The 21,438-nt window shown below is 45.1% G+C and overlaps 1 protein-coding gene across 1 annotated transcript in view; it reads right to left on the reverse strand.

The window, feature by feature from the left end:
- Positions 1-1,270: 1,270 nt before the first annotated feature.
- The window catches only part of LOC137024989 (NACHT, LRR and PYD domains-containing protein 3-like), a 54,900-nt gene continuing 34,732 nt past the window's right edge, over positions 1,271-21,438 (reverse strand). The window contains exons 10-15 of the mRNA XM_067392976.1: positions 19,447-19,620; positions 9,640-9,813; positions 9,250-9,423; positions 9,021-9,182; positions 5,212-5,258; positions 1,271-2,559 (exon numbers count right to left, since the gene is read on the reverse strand). Of these exons, the coding sequence (XP_067249077.1) occupies positions 2,000-2,559; positions 5,212-5,258; positions 9,021-9,182; positions 9,250-9,423; positions 9,640-9,813; positions 19,447-19,620 (1,291 nt within the window). The 3' untranslated portion in view covers positions 1,271-1,999. The remainder of the gene's footprint in view (positions 2,560-5,211; positions 5,259-9,020; positions 9,183-9,249; positions 9,424-9,639; positions 9,814-19,446; positions 19,621-21,438) is intronic.

Below are 21,438 nucleotides of genomic sequence, written 5' to 3' on the forward strand. Positions count from 1 at the left end.
GAACAGTTAATAACTGCTCGATTTAATGGCATTTTAAGCAAACGAGAAGCTTGTGAAGCTTCACAAGCTTCTCGTTCGCTTAAAATGGTTGTGGTACGAAAAATGCCCGCTAGAGAAAACATCTGCATTTTTACTGTACAAATATTGTATTACAAACAAAAGCTAAAAATTTAACAAAATTAAAAACTTAACTAAATGATGCTCAATTTTTAGTATATTTTCGCTTGGTAGTCTTTTTATCTTTCATGCTATATTGACATGAAGGATCTTGGCACGCGCTGCTGCTCGATCTGCCCTCCGTCTGCTGCCTATCCCTCTGAAAATGAACTGTGATCTCGCGGTTGTACTGTAACCATACCAAGTAAAATGCACCCCCTGACCAAGGGTATAATGTATATTATAAAGTAATAACGAATAAGTAAACACAAACAAGCTGGACAATGTGCCAAATCAGCCAAGCCACCGGGATTTCACTTTTCCCAGCTGCTCGTGATGCCAGTCCGAGACTGCCTTATATTTAGCACAGTTATATTAATAATATTAATGATAGCACTTCAGGTGAAAAAGGTCATCCTCTGTGTTCAGTCTTTTTACTCCTCAACATGCATGCAGTGTAAATAAAGTAGTTACATCAATAAAATGATAGTAGTCCGCGGCCACACCCTCGTGCTAATGGTACAGCCCACGGCACAAATTACAAGACAAAAAATGGAAAAATAGAAAATCAGTTAAATTTCATTTATTCAAATGATTGTTTCTAAAGTCATAATTTAACAAAAGTAAAATTGAAAAAAGGGGGGGAAATGGCAAAAATCCATTAAAGATATAAACGAAAAACAAGAAAAATGACGTCTGGTTTAAATTTTTCATTTTTGCATTTGCATTGTATAATCTGAAAATTAAATTGTGAAGCGTTACACGGACCTCCGTGGTCTGTTCAGGCTCAACGACTTATAAAGTTATAAGTTCATTTATTTATTACATTAGTATTACTAGCATTACATATATTCAACTAACATTCTATACAATAATTAAATAAAGTATAAGTATTAAAAAGTTCTTCAGCCAAGGCAACATCAGCGATGGAGGCATCATCAGTGTTGGTTCTGGTGTCGGAGAAGCAGCCTCAGGTGTGAAGCAGCTCCTTCTGTTCTCTTCTCATTCCAGCCTTTTATAGACTATCTGACCTCTTGAGGTCATCTTCTTTGGAATTCCCCTCATCTGTCTATATATAGAGTCCTTGTCTCTTTGTTCTCGGATTCTTCTCCTCTGCTGTGTCCTGCGTTTCTGATCAAGACATCCTTCAATGGTAATGATTGCCTCTCTTACTAATACATGTTATGTCTGTACTGTTCTACTAGCATGCTTTATTAAAATCTTAAAACAACAGTTGTAGTGTCTTCCTTTATAAACATATTCTTAAAAAAAGCTTTACAACAATAATGTTTTGTCTCTTTTCTTTATAAACTACATTCTTATTAAAGTACTTTTACAATAACAGTTGTCTTCTTTAATGAGCTATTATCTTATTAAACACTTTTATAAAAACCCATTTGTCTCATTTTCCTCAATAAACAGTTATCCATAAACAAATGATCATGCATTTTTTCACTGCTTACACACAAGTTATCAAACATGTCTCTTCCTCCAATTTATCGCTTTTCAGTTTTTTTCCATAAACAGTTATCTCTCATAACTCTTTCACTGTTTACACACAAACAAGTTATGTATATATCTCTTATGACAGCTGTACTTCATAAACAGCTAACATCTGTTTTCCTTTTTTTTTTTTCTCTTTATCTTCAAATCACAGTTGTGTTGTCATTATTATTCTTTATAAGCAGAAGAGGTACAAGTAGTATAGAAAAGTTGCATTCCCTAATGAAGCAGGGTGTGGCTGATATCAACAATACACACTGAAATTAAGATTAGAAGAAAGATTTTCAGCTGTGTGAGTTAAAAAGAGGAATTATGTGAGTGTCTTTCACATAGCTGTGTCTCAGTTGTTTCTCACAGGACACTGTTTAATCTCACACAGAGACACTGAGCAACCAGAATAAACCCCAAATCCAGCATAGAGGGGTTCAGTGAATGTGCTGTTGAATGTGTGTAAGTGTATGAGTGTGTGTGTGTCGGAGATGCTGTAGAAGGACAGAGTGCCGGCCGACCAGTTCAGATACACTCCTACTCTGTTAGAGTCACATGAAGGGACAGGTATGTTTCTGCCCTGCTTATTGTGTCTGACAAAGAAAATGTTATTAAAACAGTTTAGACTCCAGGACTTTTCATTGCATCCATATAAACAGTCATCAGACAGTCCTTTCCTGCTGATTCCTTTATATGTCACTGATACAGAAACCTCCCTCCCGCTCCATTCAGCCTCCCAGTAACAGTGCCCAGACAGACTCTCTCTACACAGAACCTGAAGACACTTATTAAATCTCTCTGGATGATCAGGATTCTGCTGCTCCTCTTTCATATGTGTCACCTTTCTGTTCTTCTCGGACAGAGCAAGATGAGTATGCGCTGTGTTTAAATCCAGTGTGAGATCACATGCATCTGAACACAAGGAGAGATTAGAACATTTACCCTCAGTTTCACAGACAAGACTTAAGCTAGTCCTAAACTAAAATGCATGTTTGAGCTGTTTTAATGGAAAACAACTTGCACTGACATTTCTTAAAGGATTAGCTCACTTTCAAATGAAAACCACCCCAAGCTTTACTCACCCTCCAGCCATCCTTTCTGATGAACACATCCTGATGATCCTGATGCATCCAAGCTTTATAATGGTATTTATAATGAGTATGAGCTGAAGAAAGTGTCTCCATCCACATGTATCCATTATAAACACGGCCCCGGGGGGTTAATAAAGGCCTTCTGAAGCGAAACAATGTTTGTGTAAAAAAAATAAAAATAAAATCCATATTTAACAAGTTATGAAGTAAAATATCTAGCTTCTACCAGACCACCTTCTGTATTCAAATTACGAAAAAAAAAATGGAGACGTAGTGTAAGTTTTTTGAACTGTGAGAGTTTTAAATTTAATTCATAAGTAGAATACAGAAAGGCGGTCTGGCGGAAGCTAGATATTTCACTTCATAACTGGTTAAATATAGATATTTTTTTTTTACAACAACACATAACTTCCCTTCAGAAAGCATTTATTAACCCCCTGGAGCCGTGTGGAGCACACATTTATGATGGATGGATGTGTCACTTTCTTCAGCTCATACTCGTTGATCCCGCTCACTGCCATTATAAAGCTTAGATGTGTCAGGATATTTATTAATATTTCTCTGATTGTGTTCATCAGAAAGAAGAAAGTCATATACATCTAAGATGGCTTGAGGGTGAGTAAAGCTTGGACTAATTTTCATTTGAAAGTGAACTAATCCTTTAAAATATGTCACAACAGTAATGTTTTTTTTCCAAGGCACAAAATCCCTTTATTTAGCTAAGGCCTAATTGTGGCTAAATCTAAGCCCTGTCTGTGAAACCGAGCCTTATGGTCCCCACAAGGATAGTAAAACCTGAGATCACCTACATCAGGGGTCATCAACAATATTTGTCCAAGGGCCAGAATTTTTCACTGCAGACACTGTAAGGGCCAGATACTCGTAATATAAAATAAAATTTGAATTGTATCCTAATATGTTATTATTTGATATACTAATTCTAATTCCAAATTTATATTATTTTTTACATATTACCTGTACTGCAGGAAGCCACCAGGGAGCGATAGCGATATTTTAGGCTTCATATTTGTGAGGCTGTCAAGCTGTCCATCACTGTCACGCAATTGTGCGCAAATCCCAGGCAAGGAAAATTTTGACATTTGTGAAAAAATGAGCACGTGAAACAATAAAAGATGTTCAATGAGAGAACGCGTTCATCGTCATTCTTGACTGAAGGCAGGCTATGGCACAATCTACTTTTCACAAGGCTTTTTGTTTCGTTAGATTTAAAAATAAAAAACGGTTCTCATTCCCCCTTGAATAAGGCCAGCGACACACTGGCTGCGTGAACGTCTCAGCTGCGTGGCGTGTCCGTTTTTATTTCGGCTCCCATATTTAACAGGTTGGAGTTTGCACACTGAGCCACGCAGAAAACGCGTGTTCTTCTTCTAGCCCTATGGTTCCAGCAACGGGAGTGTTCTCTGGCTAGAGCGCAGAACAGCGGAGTTTGTATGGATCGAAGTGCATGTCTGAGCTTGTGTTTTGTTGCTTTGACGTTGTGGAAAATAGAATAATAGAAACAAAATGTATTAGCATTTTTACCCGTTATTATCAATTTAAATTAATCTTGTTTTTAAGTTAACTTAATTTCGTTTTTCTTGATTTAAATTTCGTTTTTTCTTGATTTAAATTTCGTTTTTTCTTTATTTAAATTTCGTTTTTTCTTTATTTAAATTTCGTTTTTTTTTTTATTTAAATCTACCCTTACTGTGCCAATTTGTTAGAAAAATATTAGACTACCTTAAAAGTATTGCTTAATTTAACAGACCTGTGTGTGTGTGCATTTTATAATATCACTAGTGCAGTGTCCGTTCTTGGAGCATAAGCCCTGCCCGCGTGAGGTGCGCCGCTTCCCGCTCGCGCTGCTCTGACTGTATTTTACTAAGTTTATTAATTCTTAATGTGTCGCGTCTCGCGTGTCCATCTATATTGCACCAAATGCGACACTGCACTCCCTTGTGAAGTCGATTGGATGAACGGTTCTCGAAATAATAAAAATGCAAACGGACATACAGACACAGATTCCTGCCTTTATTAGAGAGAAAAATATGTTCAGCCCCTCTCTCCGAAAGCTTAGAATAGTCGATGTTCATCAAAAAATGGTATTCGGACCAGCCCTAAACTTTTTCCTCTTACAAGGCTATTCCTGAATTCAGTATTATTCTGGGGGCCGGATGGAAACTTTGGCGGGCCGGATTTGGCCCGTGGGCCGCCAGTTGACGTTGCATGACCTACATTGTGGGGTCCAGCCAGCAGTCCCCATGGGGGAAAATGATTAATAAACATACTAAATGATGTTTTTTTTTGTTTTTTTTTTGAGAATGTTAAAATGGCAAAAGTTTTCTGTGATGGGTAGGTTTAGGGGTAGTGTAGGGGGATAGTAAATACAGTTTGTACAGTATAAAAACCATTACGCCTATGGAATGTCCCCACAATTCACAAAAACGAATGTCTCTGTGTGCGCGTATCTTACATTTCTCTACTCCAGGTGTAATCCTGAACTCTCCTCCATGGTTCACACTATAAGAAAACAAGAGAATGAAGATTTTATATTAAGTGGATAAAGTGAATGTTAAATTGAAGAGGAATCTAAACACTCGTGTTGCATTTTATTACAAACAAACAAAATTAAATTCAAAGGAAATTCAAAGGAAATTCAAAACAAAAAAACTTGGTTTAATACAAACATGTAAAAGATGACTTTTAGCCACAGGCTTCACCTTTACATTCACTGAGCATTTGTGTCTATTCAGTGTAAAGAAACACACACATATTGACTTTGATCAAAATGAGGTACTCCACAGACTTTTATTGTGTTTCTATAAAGACATTTGAATGCAGCTCAACAGGAGTTTTGTCTTTCTGAGTCTTTGAGTGCCACCTGGAGGAAGATTTAGTTTCTTGCTCACAAATACACAGCCCTAATAGAAACAAATGGTCAGCGAATGTAAAGGTGAATGCCTGTGGCTAAAAGTCATCATTCACATGTTTGTTTTAATCAAGATTTTTTTTGTTTTCACATTACGATATCTATCTCAATACTGAGGCCATGATACAATATATATCATGATATGGGTCTGCACTAAATTTCACCTCAGCAGAATTTACTATAACAGCTGTTTTTATACTATAGGGCCATTAGGCAGAGCAGGCAGTTGCCCTTTGAATTATGAAGGGCCCCTGTAGCACTGTACAATAATATAGGTTATGGCATTGGTTTCATGTTAACATTGGGCACTCCCCACCAGATACAATATTCTGTTTGATTTCTTCTCGTTTTTTAAGCACATTAATACTAATGTAGGCTACTCATTCTAATAAATTCATATTGTAATGTATTCATTCTAATATATTAATAAAATCATCTTTATATTGCTGACAGGTTATCATTGCACAAATTAACACTCTCTACATTTAAGAAAAATTATTCAAAAATTAGAAGTATTCTAAACGAATGCACATTCGTCACTCTAGTGCAGTGGTTCTCAACCTTTTTTCGCAGTGGGCCGCATATAATTTACATATGACATCACCATTGCAAACCAATCAGATTTAATGTTATGGTATTAGCATACTGGCATTGTGGTATGCATTATGGTATTAGCATAACTTACTGACATTAGATTTACAATAATAATCAGGTAGTAATGCTCAATGAACACACAAACTATACAATCACTTTAAGTTGCTATTTAATTCTGTATGACTTTATGACTCTTCAACAGCATTGCATAAGTCACGAAACAATCACACAAACGCCTTAAAAAGCAAATGTTACTCAGCTCTTTTAACAAACAACATTGAGCACATTGTAATTACAATCTCTGACGATATCAAGCATTCTGTCACGTTCCAATCCCTTGCGCAACATTGGATCCACTCGTGAGCGCAGAGTTGGGCTAATTTCAGCCGCGGGTGCGCTGATGCGGTTATTAAATAGGCCTACATCAAATAAACACATCGAATTCACAGTTCAGTCTTTAGAAATTGTAGGTTTTGCATATGTCAAGTTAGTACTTTACTACAGAGCAGAAAGGCTGCCCATCTCACTCATTAAAGCGGAACTCAGTAAGATTTGCGAAGCTCCCCCTACAGGTTCCTTCAGTGAATCACACTGTCGTAAATACTCCAAGTGCAGCTCTGGACTACAACAACTACAACGCTCACCAGCACAGTAGTTTTGCAAATACAGTACAAGAAATCTCGATGGAAGTGGGTAATTTTCTTTCTGTCTTATAAAGTCATAATATATACATTGTTTTTGAATTACCATAAAGTATTTTGTCACTCTCACGTGAACATGAGGCGAGATTGTGTCGGCGCAGCTCAACTTGCAACTGCTGTTTTCTGGTGTAGACGTGCCAGAGGGGGTTAGTGCATGCCTCAAACACACCACTACAAGTCAATTAACCATTGTAAGGACTTAGAAAACTTTTTATGAAGGTAAAAAAGTTACTTAGTTCAGCTTTAACAGCAAACTGATTCTTTCATTCTTCTTACCTTTGCTGCTGATACTACGACTCTTCGTGTTTACATGTGCTCCTCCATTGTATGTTCCTCATTTTGTTTTTCTCCTCTAATAACAAATTTGACCATTTTGATCCCTAAATTTACAAAACTGTTGGAATTCTGCCAAAGCGCCCGCTTGTAAGTGTTCGTTAACTAAGTGATTGCGTCAGCACATGCCTATAGGTCTGAGGTCTGAAAATAATAAATGCTCACCAAAATTATTTTATATGACAAATAAAGCATTATAGCTCATTTATATTTGTTTAATTCACTTTAATTTAAATTTAAAAACAAAAATAAATTGTAAATCTATAATTTATTTTTTAATTGTGGTTGGCATATCGCGGGCCGCATTTACATTCGTGACGGGCCGCAGGTTGAGAACCACTGCTCTTGTGCATGCGAACACATTCAGACAGTCATTCAAACAGATTGCGCTGTGTGCACATAGAAACATTCAGCAACACAGAAACTTGTCAATGCTGCCTTGCAATTTTTATCAATAAAATACAGAGCTACATTATCTTTCTCAGCAGTTGGTATCTTTTAACTACTATCTTTTCTCAGAGTTGGTAACATCGCTGTTTTTGATTACATTTTCATTTCATACATGCACAATCTCTCTTTCTCAGGCCCATTAATGAACACAGAGTTGACGTATTACACTATTCTGTGAATAGAATATCAAACTGGAGATTGCTAAACTGCAAGCTTTGTTTTGTTTTCAGAAAGCCAGTATTTTTATCCACAATGGAGACAGAGCATGTGCACACAGTTGCCAGGTTGAGAAAAAAAAAGTAAAACACAGCAGATATTTTCGATATTTCAGATTTTGCACAAGTGTGAAGCTCTGATTGGGAGATTACGTCTCTTGATATCAGGCAACCCCAGTTGTCCATTCTGTGGGTCAAATTAAACCTTGTTCTAGCCCATATATTGTATTCTATTAATTAATTTCAGCACATTTCTACTTCGTTTTAATCGCTGTCCTTGTATTCAAATTATTCCAATTCTACTGCTCCACACGTTCTGCGGAATTGATACAGAAGCAGCTGTACTGATACTCGTATTGACAAGTAGTATGTGACTATACATAGTCATATATTAATGCATCAAACATTAAATGTCTATATCATTTAATTTCATCTACTAACTGTAGAAATTGCTTGCTGATCTGTTTTATTTTATTGTATCATGAGATCAAACAATTTTTTAAGTTTGAATCATGGATCTGTTTTGTTTCATGACAGCAATGAGAATTTATTTTCTAGAACAGAAGCTACCTTTGAATTGATGTTTTGGGATCAGAGACTTGAGTCTGTTTCTCAGATGCTGCTGTTGAATCATAACAACAGCATCTGAGAAAAAGACTCAAGTCTCTGATCCCAAAACATCACTTCAAAGGTTGTTCAATTCAAGCAGCCTTTGAGCTGATTCAGGATCATCTTCAGTCACAGAGTTCAATACAAGAAGCGCTTATTTTAAAAGCCTCCCAGTCTCCTGACATTTAGGAAATCCTCTTCAAATGTTACAATACTTGTAATGATTTTTGTTAACTCTACAGTAAGTAAATCCAATTCACCAGCTAATTACTCTTCAACAGCGGTGCCATAGAAATTTACAGAGCTACCTCTAAAATGGAAGTTCAAAGACAAAATTCTAAAGATGTTTGTGAGCTTGTTTATCTGGTGCATAAGGTATAAAGTGCACAAGGTCTAAAGTGCACACATGCCCAAACACACATGACAGGATGATTGTAAGCATTAAACATACTTGAGTTTGTCCAGTCTGTAGTTTGGATCAGAGAGCAGCTTGACTAATGATTGTCCCGGGTGATTGAAGCTCAGATCCAGCTCTCTCAGGTGTGATGGGTTTGAACTCAGAGCTGAAGCCAGATAACAACAGCTTTCCTCTGTCACCATACAGCCAGATAATCTACAAACACACACTCTATATTACATCATCTTTTTCATAACCAAGTGAATCTATCTGTTTTTCTTACCTCAGGATGTTGAGTTGACAGTGTGAACTCTTCAGTCCATCCGAAAGAAGCCTCACTCCTGAATCCCGCAGATTATTGTTACTCAGGTCCAGCTCTCTCAGTGAGGAATTTGATGATTGTAGAGATAAAGACAAACTTTCACAGCACTGATCACTGAGATTACATGCAGAAAACCTAAACAGACACCAGAGTACAAATAGCATGAAGTATCTTTATTAAACATGCAATCCTTCTGTATTCTTTTCCACTGCATTTCTAAGTATTCAAAAGTATTTGGCTGTTACTGATATATCTATTTATTATGTCTGGTATTTTTTCATGACCAGGGCAGAGGAGGAAAAGGGCAGCTTTAATTTCATAATCAAGTGAATATCTAACCGTTTTTCTTACCTTAGTATGTTGAGCTGACAGTGCGAACTCTTCAGTCCATCCGAGAGAAGCTTCACTCCTGAATCCTGTAGGTTATTGTTACTCAGGTCCAGCTCACTCAGTGAGGAATTTGATGATTGTAGAGATGAAGAGAAACTTTCACAGCACTGATCACTGAGATTACATGCAGAAACCCTAAACAGACACCAGAGTACAAATAGCATGAAGTATCTTTATGAAACATGCAATCCTTCAGTATTCTTTTCCACTGCATTTCTAAGTATTTAAACGTATTTGTCTTATATTTTTTAAAATTGGCTGTTACTGACATACAGTGGGTACGAAAGTATTCAGACCTCCTTAAATTTTTCACTCTTTGTTATATTGCAGCCATTTGCTAAAATCATTTAATTTCATTTTTTCCCTCATTAATGTACACACAGCACCCCAGATTTATTAAAAAAGAAAAACTGAAATATTACTTATCACATAAGTATTCAGACCCTTTGCTATGACACTCATATATTTAACTCAGGTGCTGTCCATTTCTTCTGATCATCCTTGAGATGGTTCTACACCTTCATTTGAGTCCAGCTGTTTTTGATTATACTGATTGGACTTGATTAGGAAAGCCACACACCTGTCTACATAAGACCTTACAGATCACAGTGCATGTCAGAGCAAATGAGAATCATGAGGTCAAAGGAACTGCCTGAAGAGCTCAGAGACAGAATTGTGGCAAGGCACAGATCTGGCCAAGGTTACAAAAAAATTTCTGCTGCACTTAAGGTTTCTAAGAGCACAGTGGCCTCCATAATCCTTAAATGGAAGACGTTTGGGACAACCAGAACCCTTCCTAGAGCTGGCCGTCTGGCCAAACTGAGCTTTCGGGGGAGAAGAGCCTTGGTGAGAGAGTTAAAGAAGAATCCAAAGATCACTGTGGCTGAGCTCCAGAGATGCAGTCAGGAGATGGGAGAAAGTTGTAGAAAGTCAACCATCACTGCAGCCCTCCACCATTCGGGGCTTATTGGCAGAGTGGCCCGACGGAAGCCTCTCCTCAGTGCAAGACACATGAAAGCCTACATGTAGTTTGCCAAGATGGTGAGAAATAAGATTCTCTGGTCTGATGACACCAAGATGGAACTTGTTGGCCTTAATTCTAAGCGGTATGTATGGAGAAAACCAGGCACTGCTCATCTCCTGACCAATACAGTCCCAACAGTGAAGCATGGTGGTGGCAGCATCATGCTGTGGGGGTGTTTTCAGCTGCAGGGACAGGACGACTGGTTGCAATCGAGGGAATGATGAATGCGGCCAAGTACAGGGATATCCTGGAGGAAAACCTTCTCCAGAGTGCTCAGGACCTCAGACTGGGCCGAAGGTTTACTTTCCAACAAGACAATGACCCTAAGCACACAGCTAAAATAACGAAGGAGTGGCTTCACAACAACTCTGTGACTGTTCTTGAATGGCCCAGCCAGAGCCCTGACTTAAACCCAATTGAGAATCTCTGGAGAGACCTAAAAATGGCTGTCCACAAACGTTTACCATCCAACCTGACAGAACTGGAGAGGATTTGCAAGGAGGAATGGCAGAGGATCCCCAAATCCAGGTGTGAAAAACTTGTTGCATCTTTCCCAAAAAGACTCATGGCTGTATTAGATCAAAAGGGTGCTTCTACTAAATACTGAGCAAAGGGTCTGAATACATAGGACCATGTGATATTTCAGTTCCCTTTCAGTCGGTCACGTTCGACGTACGTCAGTAGTGACCGACGAATTGGGATATCGCTTAGAGAGCCCTATCATCTTCATGTAAACTAAAACAAGCCAATGGAATTGGCGTGCGATATTTGCATAATGCGCACCGCCCCCGACAGGTGTATATAAATAGGAAGCAGATGCAATCGCACTCTGTCTTTCGCTTCGGAGCCATTCACTGGTGTCCTGTTCAGAAGATTCCTTTCTTCGTTTGTTTTATTCTAAAACATTGCCTCAGAAGAGGATTTACAGCGAGCTTTCAGTGCTGGTGAAAGGGCACGTTCAGCGAGGTCGCGAGTCTCCGAGGAGCTGAGCTATAAGCTCGAAAACTGCTGTTTTCACAGCAACACAAAGAGTGTGTGCGCGTGTAGCGATTTGGGCCGGTTCCTCGGTGTGTCAGGGAGTGGTGTACCTGACACATCGCGTCGCTCCCTGGGTGCTTCAGCACGAGTGAGTTGACTTCCCCTTCTAAAAGAGCTTTACAGACGAACCCTGACAGTATGTCATTTCGTCTGTGCGTTAATGGGTGCGGTCGTTCCCTGGTCCCTGCTGATGGGCACAATCGTTGCATCTCGTGTTTGGGCATTCTGCACGCTGAAGCAGCTTTTGTGGATGGTTCATGTTCCCATTGCGGGAACATGACTATCGCGATGCTGAGGTCGAGACTCTCCTTCCTGAAGTCTCAGGAAGCGGGGGTCCCCTCTCCTATGCCGCGCACGACCGTTTTTTCCGGCCCCGGGAACCGGAATGACGGTACGGTGCTGTATAGGAAGGGTGACCTGAGGATTACGGTCAGGGCTTCCCCGCCGAGCGGAAACGCTCCTCGGGCCCCTGCCGCCTCATCAGCACCGCAACCCATCGTGCCACCGTTGGTTTCCGCTGGGCCCTCTACGGACTGTCCAGCCGTTACCTTTGGTGTGCCGGCGGTGGATCGGATGTCGATCGCTGCATCGGAAGGTGAGCCTGAGTCCTCGGGGGAGGATTCGGACGCGCTGCCGCCCGGGACGGTAGCGTTGCCCGAGTAGGATCGCGAGCTCACGGCTGTGCTCTCCCGGGCCGCCTTGTGCGTCGGGCTTGAGTGGAACCCTCCACCCTGTCCCGGCCCATCTCGGTTGGACGATTGGTACTTGGGGGGGGGGGGTCGCGCTGGTCAAATCCAGCGTCCCGCCCCAATGCCTTTCTTCCCGGAAGTACACGATGAGGTGACCAGGTCTTGGCAAGCTCCGCATGGGGCTCGTACAGGGCCTGGTCCCTCGTCCGCCTTCACCTCCCTGGACGGCGGGCTAGCCAGGGGGTACGCGAGGATCCCGCCAGTCGAGCGGTCTGTTGCGACGCAGTTGTGTCCAACGGCCGCTGGCTGGTGCGGTGAGCCGCGTCTCCCGTCCCAGGCCTGTGAATTCTCAGCCGGTTTGACTGAGAAAGCTTGGTTGCAATCGAGGGAATGATGAATGCGGCCAAGTACAGGGATATCCTGGAGGAAAACCTTCTCCAGAGTGCTCAGGACCTCAGACTGGGCCGAAGGTTTACTTTCCAACAAGACAATGACCCTAAGCACACAGCTAAAATAACGAAGGAGTGGCTTCACAACAACTCTGTGACTGTTCTTGAATGGCCCAGCCAGAGCCCTGACTTAAACCCAATTGAGAATCTCTGGAGAGACCTAAAAATGGCTGTCCACAAACGTTTACCATCCAACCTGACAGAACTGGAGAGGATTTGCAAGGAGGAATGGCAGAGGATCCCCAAATCCAGGTGTGAAAAACTTGTTGCATCTTTCCCAAAAAGACTCATGGCTGTATTAGATCAAAAGGGTGCTTCTACTAAATACTGAGCAAAGGGTCTGAATACATAGGACCATGTGATATTTCAGTTCCCTTTCAGTCGGTCACGTTCGACGTACGTCAGTAGTGACCGACGAATTGGGATATCGCTTAGAGAGCCCTATCATCTTCATGTAAACTAAAACAAGCCAATGGAATTGGCGTGCGATATTTGCATAATGCGCACCGCCCCCGACAGGTGTATATAAATAGGAAGCAGATGCAATCGCACTCTGTCTTTCGCTTCGGAGCCATTCACTGGTGTCCTGTTCAGAAGATTCCTTTCTTCGTTTGTTTTATTCTAAAACATTGCCTCAGAAGAGGATTTACAGCGAGCTTTCAGTGCTGGTGAAAGGGCACGTTCAGCGAGGTCGCGAGTCTCCGAGGAGCTGAGCTATAAGCTCGAAAACTGCTGTTTTCACAGCAACACAAAGAGTGTGTGCGCGTGTAGCGATTTGGGCCGGTTCCTCGGTGTGTCAGGGAGTGGTGTACCTGACACATCGCGTCGCTCCCTGGGTGCTTCAGCACGAGTGAGTTGACTTCCCCTTCTAAAAGAGCTTTACAGACGAACCCTGACAGTATGTCATTTCGTCTGTGCGTTAATGGGTGCGGTCGTTCCCTGGTCCCTGCTGATGGGCACAATCGTTGCATCTCGTGTTTGGGCATTCTGCACGCTGAAGCAGCTTTTGTGGATGGTTCATGTTCCCATTGCGGGAACATGACTATCGCGATGCTGAGGTCGAGACTCTCCTTCCTGAAGTCTCAGGAAGCGGGGGTCCCCTCTCCTATGCCGCGCACGACCGTTTTCCGGCCCCGGGAACCGGAATGACGGTACGGTGCTGTATAGGAAGGGTGACCTGAGGATTACGGTCAGGGCTTCCCCGCCGAGCGGAAACGCTCCTCGGGCCCCTGCCGCCTCATCAGCACCGCAACCCATCGTGCCACCGTTGGTTTCCGCTGGGCCCTCTACGGACTGTCCAGCCGTTACCTTTGGTGTGCCGGCGGTGGATCGGATGTCGATCGCTGCATCGGAAGGTGAGCCTGAGTCCTCGGGGGAGGATTCGGACGCGCTGCCGCCCGGGACGGTAGCGTTGCCCGAGTAGGATCGCGAGCTCACGGCTGTGCTCTCCCGGGCCGCCTTGTGCGTCGGGCTTGAGTGGAACCCTCCACCCTGTCCCGGCCCATCTCGGTTGGACGATTGGTACTTGGGGGGGGGTCGCGCTGGTCAAATCCAGCGTCCCGCCCCAATGCCTTTCTTCCCGGAAGTACACGATGAGGTGACCAGGTCTTGGCAAGCTCCGCATGGGGCTCGTACAGGGCCTGGTCCCTCGTCCGCCTTCACCTCCCTGGACGGCGGGCTAGCCAGGGGGTACGCGAGGATCCCGCCAGTCGAGCGGTCTGTTGCGACGCAGTTGTGTCCAACGGCCGCTGGCTGGTGCGGTGAGCCGCGTCTCCCGTCCCAGGCCTGTGAATTCTCAGCCGGTTTGACTGAGAAAGCTTACAGTGCCTGTGGGCAGGCTGCCTCTGCCCTGCACGCAATGGCCCTTTTGCTGGTCTATCAGGCAAAAGCGCTGTCGCAGATGCCCCAGGAAGGTCCTGACCAACAGCTGCTTGGGGAGCTGCGCGCTGCCACTGACCTTGCCCTCCGGGCAAGGAAGGTGACAGCACGTTCTGTTGGCCAGGCGATGTCTACTCTGGTAGCCCAGCAACGCCACCTCTGGAAGCAGAAGCAGGCTGAGGCTATCAGACATGTCATGCCACGGCGGTCCGCTGCTGCCTCCACCCAGCCGCCCGTGGCTCAGCCTCAGCCCGCTCGTCGCCGAGGGTGCCCGCCTGCGTCTTCCTCCGCCCCTGCTAAGTTGGCAAAGCAGCAGCCTACACCAGCCAAACAGCAGGGTGCCGGTCGCAGACGTGGCGACCTGGAGCGGAAGGTTCCTGCCCTTTGGGAGAGTATTCCATCTGCTCTCCCACCCCCGGAGGAGGGCCGGGGGGGATTTTGTGGCGGCTGTCCATCTACCGCCGCTGGCTCTCCGGAGTCCAGCGGTACCCACTTTGCCACAAAAAGAGCAGTTTCCACAAACTCCAGGTCACAACAAGGGGTGTCTGCCAGGGTGCCAGGCTCCGCCTCGCCGCTGACAGCTCCCTCCCCATTCGCCAGCAGGTGGCGGTGTGATGGTGCAGACCGCGTCCCGTGCGCCGTCTCCCATGCACACTGCTGCCTCGCAGAGTCCGACCCCACTCCGGGCCGCCCCCCAAGCCGTCCGAGTCGGGTCCCTCTCTGCCTTGCTGCCCCACCCCCGGTGCGTCTGTGGTGCCTTTGGTCCCGCTGGCTCAGTGTCTGGAAGCGTGGATCACGCTCCCCAGCCTGTCCAGTTGGCTCATTCGTACTATCAGACTCGGCTATGCGATTCAGTTCGCCCGGCGTCCCCCGGTCTTCAGGGCTGCCCACTTCACTCCGGTGTCGTTGGACAGTGCACCTGTTCTCCGGGTGGAGATTGCTGTCCTCCTGGCGAAGGGTACAATCAAGCCGGTCCCTCCAGCCGATATGAAGTCGGGGTTTTACAGCCCCTACTTCATTGTACCGTAAAAGGGCGGTGGGCTACGGCCAATCCTGGACCGTCCCCAGGATTGGTTTGCAGCAATAGACCTGAAGGACGTGTACTTTCATGTCTCGATTCTGCCTCGACACAGACCCTTCCTAGGTCGGTCTGCGTTCGAGGGTCGGGCATGTCAGTACAAAGTCCTACCCGACATGGTTGTAGCTCCCAGCCGGTTGGGTCTTCAGGTCAACTGGGACAAGAGCAAACTCGCCCCCGGGTAGAGGATCTCTTGTTTCGGTCTCGAGCTAGACTCGGTCGCACGGACTGCGCGTCCAGTCGGTGTTGAACTGCCTGAGCTCGCTCAAGTGCAGGACAGCGGCTCCACTTAAAGATTTTCAGAGGCTCCTGGGGCATATGGCATCTGCAGCCGCGGTAACGCCGCTCGGATTGCTTCATATGAGACCGCTTCAACACTGGCTCCGCGGCCGGGTCCCGAGATGGACGTGGCAGTGCGGCACGCTCCGTGTCCCTGTGACACCGAGCTGCCGTCGCACCCTTGTCCGGTGGTTGGACCCTTCGTTCCTGTGGGCCGGAGTACCCCTCGAACGAGTGTCCAGGCACGCTGTGGTCTCCACAGATGTCTCTGCCACGGGATGGGGGGCCACGTACAACGGGCATGCAGTGACAGGTCTTTGGACGGGGCCTCAGCTGCATTGGCATACCAATTGCCTCGAGTTGCTAGCGGTTCGTCTTGCGCTGGCCCGCTTCAAGGAGCTGTTGTCAGGCAAGCACGTTCTAGTCCGCTCACTAAGCACTGCGGCCGTTGCGTACACCTACCGTCAAGGTGGTCTACGCTTCCGTCGCATGTTGCAACTCGCCCGCCATCTCTTGTTGTGGAGTCAGAAGGATCTGAGGTCCCTTCGGGCCACTCGTGTCTCAGGTGTGCTCAACCGTGCAGCCGACGAGCTGTCACGGCAGCATCTACTTGCGGGCGAGTGGCGGCTCCACCCCCAGGCGGTCCAGCTGATTTGGCAGCGTTTCGGCGAGGCCCAGGTAGTCCTGTTTGCCTCCCCGGAAACTGCCCTCCGCCAGTGGTTTTATTCCCTGACCGGCGGCACGCTCGGCACGGATGCCCTGGCACACAGCTGGCCCCCGGGTCTGCGCAAACATGCGTTTCCCCCAGTGAGCCTTCTCGCACAACTCATGTGCAAGGTCAGGGAGGACGGGGAGCAGGTTCTGTTAGTGGCTCCGTACTGGCCCACTCGGACCTGATTCTCAGACCTCATTCTCCTCGCGACAGCACCTCCCTGGCCGATTCCTCTGAGGAAGGACCCCCTGACTCAGAGACGGGGCACCCTGTGGCACCCGCGTCCCGATCTGTGGAACCTCCACGTGTGGTCCCTGGACGGGATGCGGAGGTTCTGAGTGATCTCCCGCAAGCGGTCGTAGACACCATCACTTCCGCTAGAGCTCCTTCCACTAGGAATCTCTACGCGTTGAAGTGGAACCTGTTCGTCGAATGGGGCGCCTCTCGCCGAGAGGACCCCCGATCATGTTCGGTCGGATCCGTGCTTTCCTTTCTGCAAGATGGGTTGGAGCGAAGGCTGTCTCCCTCCACCCTTAAGGTGTATGTTGCCGCTATTGCCGCACATCACCATGCAGTTGAGGGTAAGTCCCTGGGGAAACACGATCTGATCGTCAGATTCCTGAGGGGGGCCAGGAGACTGAATCCTCCTCGCCCTTCCTCCGTACCCTCTTGGGATTTGACCCTGGTTCTCACAGCTCTCCGGGGTCATCCCTTCGAACCTTTGCAATCAGTCGACCTGAAACTAATGTCTCTTAAGACGGTTCTTCTGGTTGCATTGGCTTCCCTGAAGAGGGTAGGGGATCTGCATGCATTTTCGGTCGACGAAACGTGCGTAGGATTCGGGCCCGGTGCTTCTCACGTCATCCTGAGACCCCGGCCTGGATACGTGCCCAAGGTTCCTACCACTCCCTTCAGAGATCAGGTAGTGAACCTGCAAGCGCTGCCCTCGGAGGAGGCAGACCCAGCCCTAGCTTTGCTCTGTCCCGTCCGCGCTCTGCGCGTTTACGTGGATAGAACGCGAAGCTTCAGGACCTCAGATCAGCTCTTCATCTGTTACGGAGGCCAGCAGAAGGGAAAGGCTGTCTCCAAGCAGAGGATGGCCCACTGGATAGTGAATGCCATCGCCTTGGCGTACGAATCCCAGGGCGTGCCTTGCCCGCTCGGGTTGAGAGCCCACTCCACCAGAGGGGTGGCCTCTTCCTGGGCGCTGGCTCATGGCGCCTCGCTGACAGATATCTGTAGAGCTGCGGGCTGGGTGACACCAAACACGTTCGCTAGGTTTTATAGCCTACGTGTAGAGCCGGTATCCTCACGTGTACTCGCATCCACTAGTCGGTAGACGTGTTGTACCCACTCTAAGTGTCGGCTTGCAATGCCATTCCCGCCACTGGCCGGATACGTGCATACTTCACTCCAGTCGTGTTCCCCGCTTGGCGAACCCTGTCGAGTTCCTCCGCCTCCCCCTACGGCTCGGACATTGCGGAGTGTCTGATGCCAGGCCTACATCCGTCGCTGACGCTGTCTGTTGGCTGGGGCCCATATGTCGTGACCCCTCTACGTGAGCGGTCCCATATGTGTATTTTCCACGGTTTAAAACTCCCTATGGGCCGAGTCCGTGTCTTTCCCTTAGCAGAGCCAGCTCTGCTGTCACCTGTCAGATGAGTCTCCCCCTACCAGGTGGAGCCATCCCAGGGACTCCATATGCGTACTGCCCCCCGGGCCAGTCCATGTGTGTATTCCCACGTAAACTCCTCCCCCATTGGGTAGGTGGTGGTCTCAGCAGCGTCCCTTACGGGTTCGCTTCCCCAGTGTGTCTAGTTTACTTAGTGGGTAGTGGTTAGACAGCAGTAGACTCTCTCGGTGTAAGCTCGCCCCTTCACCGCCAGCCGGTGCTATGGGCGGCTGAGCTTGCGCTGGGCACTGGAAGGGGTTTCGTAACTGTGGCGCTTTAGTTGGGATCCCAATTCGTCGGTCACTACTGACGTACGTCGAACGTGACCGACTGAAAGGGAACGTCTCGGTTACGTATGTAACCCTCGTTCCCTGAAGGAGGGAACGGAGACGTACGTCCCGTCGCCACAGTTTCTGTACCCTCGCTGTAGCGCGGACACCAGTTGTCTCCTCAGCGAAAAACAGAGTGCGATTGCATCTGCTTCCTATTTATATACACCTGTCGGGGGCGGTGCGCATTATGCAAATATCGCACGCCAATTCCATTGGCTTGTTTTAGTTTACATGAAGATGATAGGGCTCTCCAAGCGATATCCCAATTCGTCGGTCACTATTGACGTACGTCTCCGTTCCCTCCTTCAGGGAACGAGGGTTACATACGTAACCGAGACGTTTTTCTTTTTTAATAAATCTGCAAAAATGTCAACAATTCTGTGTTTTTCTGTCAATATGGGGTGCTGTGTGTACATTAATGAGGAAAAAAATGAACTTAAATGGTTTTAGCAAATGGCTGCAATATAATAAAGAGTGAAAAATTTAAGGGGGTCTGAATACTTTCCGTACCCACTGTATCTATTTATTATGTCTGGAATTTTTTTCTGACCATGGCAGAGGAGGAAAAGGGCAGCTTTAATTTCATAACCAAGTGAATATTTAACTGTTTTTCTTACCTTAGTATGTTGAGCTGACAGTGCGAACTCTTCAGTCCATCCGAGAGAAACCTCACTCCTGAATCCTGCAGGTTATTGTTACTCAGGACCAGCTCTTTCAGTGAGGAGTTGGATGATTGTAGAGATGAAAACAAACTTTCACAGAACTGATCAGTGAGATTACAGCCAACTAGCCTATAACACAGGATGAAAAATTATTCAATAATGAGTGAGTCAAAATACTGTGTCCTTTATTCTGCAGACTGATCACATATTGATCATTTGACTACTATTCTTCATCAGGAGGTGAACTCTAAATCTATTGAGAAATCTGCTTAAATAAATTTATCCAGACACGTTGAATCTACTTTACTAAGGTGCATTCAGAAAATGTCAAGACTCCTTATTTGTTTCATATTTTGTTAGGTTGCATTGTTGTTACATTGCACACTCAATACCTTATAATGACACAGCAAAGTGATACAACTTTGTTAAAAAGAGAATACTTGACATAAGTATTCAGACCCTTTGCTATGACTTCTGAAATTTAGTTTAGGTGCATCCCATTTATTAGGGCCCAAGCCTTAAGGGGTGAAGGGCCATATTGTTTTCATAAGGAATTTTTTTCAACCTTCAGGCACTTTTGGGGCCCATAACATGCTCAAACACTCTTGAAACTTTCCACACATGTTGAAACCGTATAATTCATATGGTAAAGAGTTTGCAGTTTAATTTTTACATTTGATTTTAGTGAGCTTATACAAAACTAATTTGTAACTTTTTCCCATTGTATTTGTCCTATTGTTTGTATTTGTCTTATTATTTTTTAATTGTATTACTGTCACAGAGACAAACTCTGTGATTCCCTCATCTGGCCATCGGAGGGCACCCTCTCCAGAGTACTAACACTCACGCATACATTCACACTTACACACGCACTACATTTCCCATCTGCCCCGTAACTTGGACTAATTACCACACCCAGCTGTACTGCATTACCTGGACTACTTAAGCCACACTCAAACTCACCCTCATTGTGAGGTCTTGTATTGCCACGGTGTACATTTCTGAGCATTTTCTATACTGATTGTCTGCCTGTTGCATAACCTGTTTGATTCTTGTTTACGATTCTCTGCTGCCTGCCCTTTGGACTGTTTATTGTTTGCCTGGACTGTGATTGATATCCGCCTGCACCTCGACCACGTTTCTGCCTGACCCCTTGTTACACCTTTTTGCCCCTGTTTGACCCTGCCTGTTTGTACCACGCATTCTGTTAATAAAAGCTTGCTGATGGATCCCAACTCACGTGACGATTCATTACAATTACTGTTTCAAGTCACTGTTGTTTGTTGAAAGTAAAACTGCTCTGAAAGAACAGATTAAGAGAGTGGTACCGAAAGTGGGGGTCGGAAGATGATTTCCAGAACCAAAAATTTTTAAAAATGTAACGATTAGAAATAGCATACTTTATGAATAATTGTAACAAAATACTAAAAATATTAATTAAATTAAAAACAAAAACCATGCAAATAAAAAAAAGCCATCGACCTTTAAATTTTCCTTCCCCTCGACTGTGACCTGAGGTGATAACGACAGATTAACGACATATTAGCAACAGCATCAGTTGAAGCAGGTCGATTTACAGCACCATGTTAAACATTCAGACATATGCACGTAGGTAATTCTTTATGTTTTGGATATTATTTTTGTCAAAATGAAATGTTGGTTAATATCGACCAAAGACAACGCAGGGAGGCCAGCGGAGGAGAGCGGAGAAGCACCACCGTCAGGAGACATAATGGATAGCACTCGACCCTTTGTGGAAGTGGAAAAACAAAGTTCTTTTAAATGGAAAGAAAAGATGAGAATTGTCTGTTTTTGTCTATTTTAAGTTTTAATTTAAAATGTTTGTGATTTTAACAAAACTTATGTTTAAATGTTTTGCCACTTGTGTGTGCAAGTACAAAAAATATACAAATCTATATATAAATCAAAAGTATTACTTTATATAAA

The sequence above is a fragment of the Chanodichthys erythropterus genome, chromosome 8, assembly GCF_024489055.1.
Source record: "Chanodichthys erythropterus isolate Z2021 chromosome 8, ASM2448905v1, whole genome shotgun sequence".
Lineage (NCBI taxonomy): Eukaryota > Metazoa > Chordata > Actinopteri > Cypriniformes > Xenocyprididae > Chanodichthys > Chanodichthys erythropterus.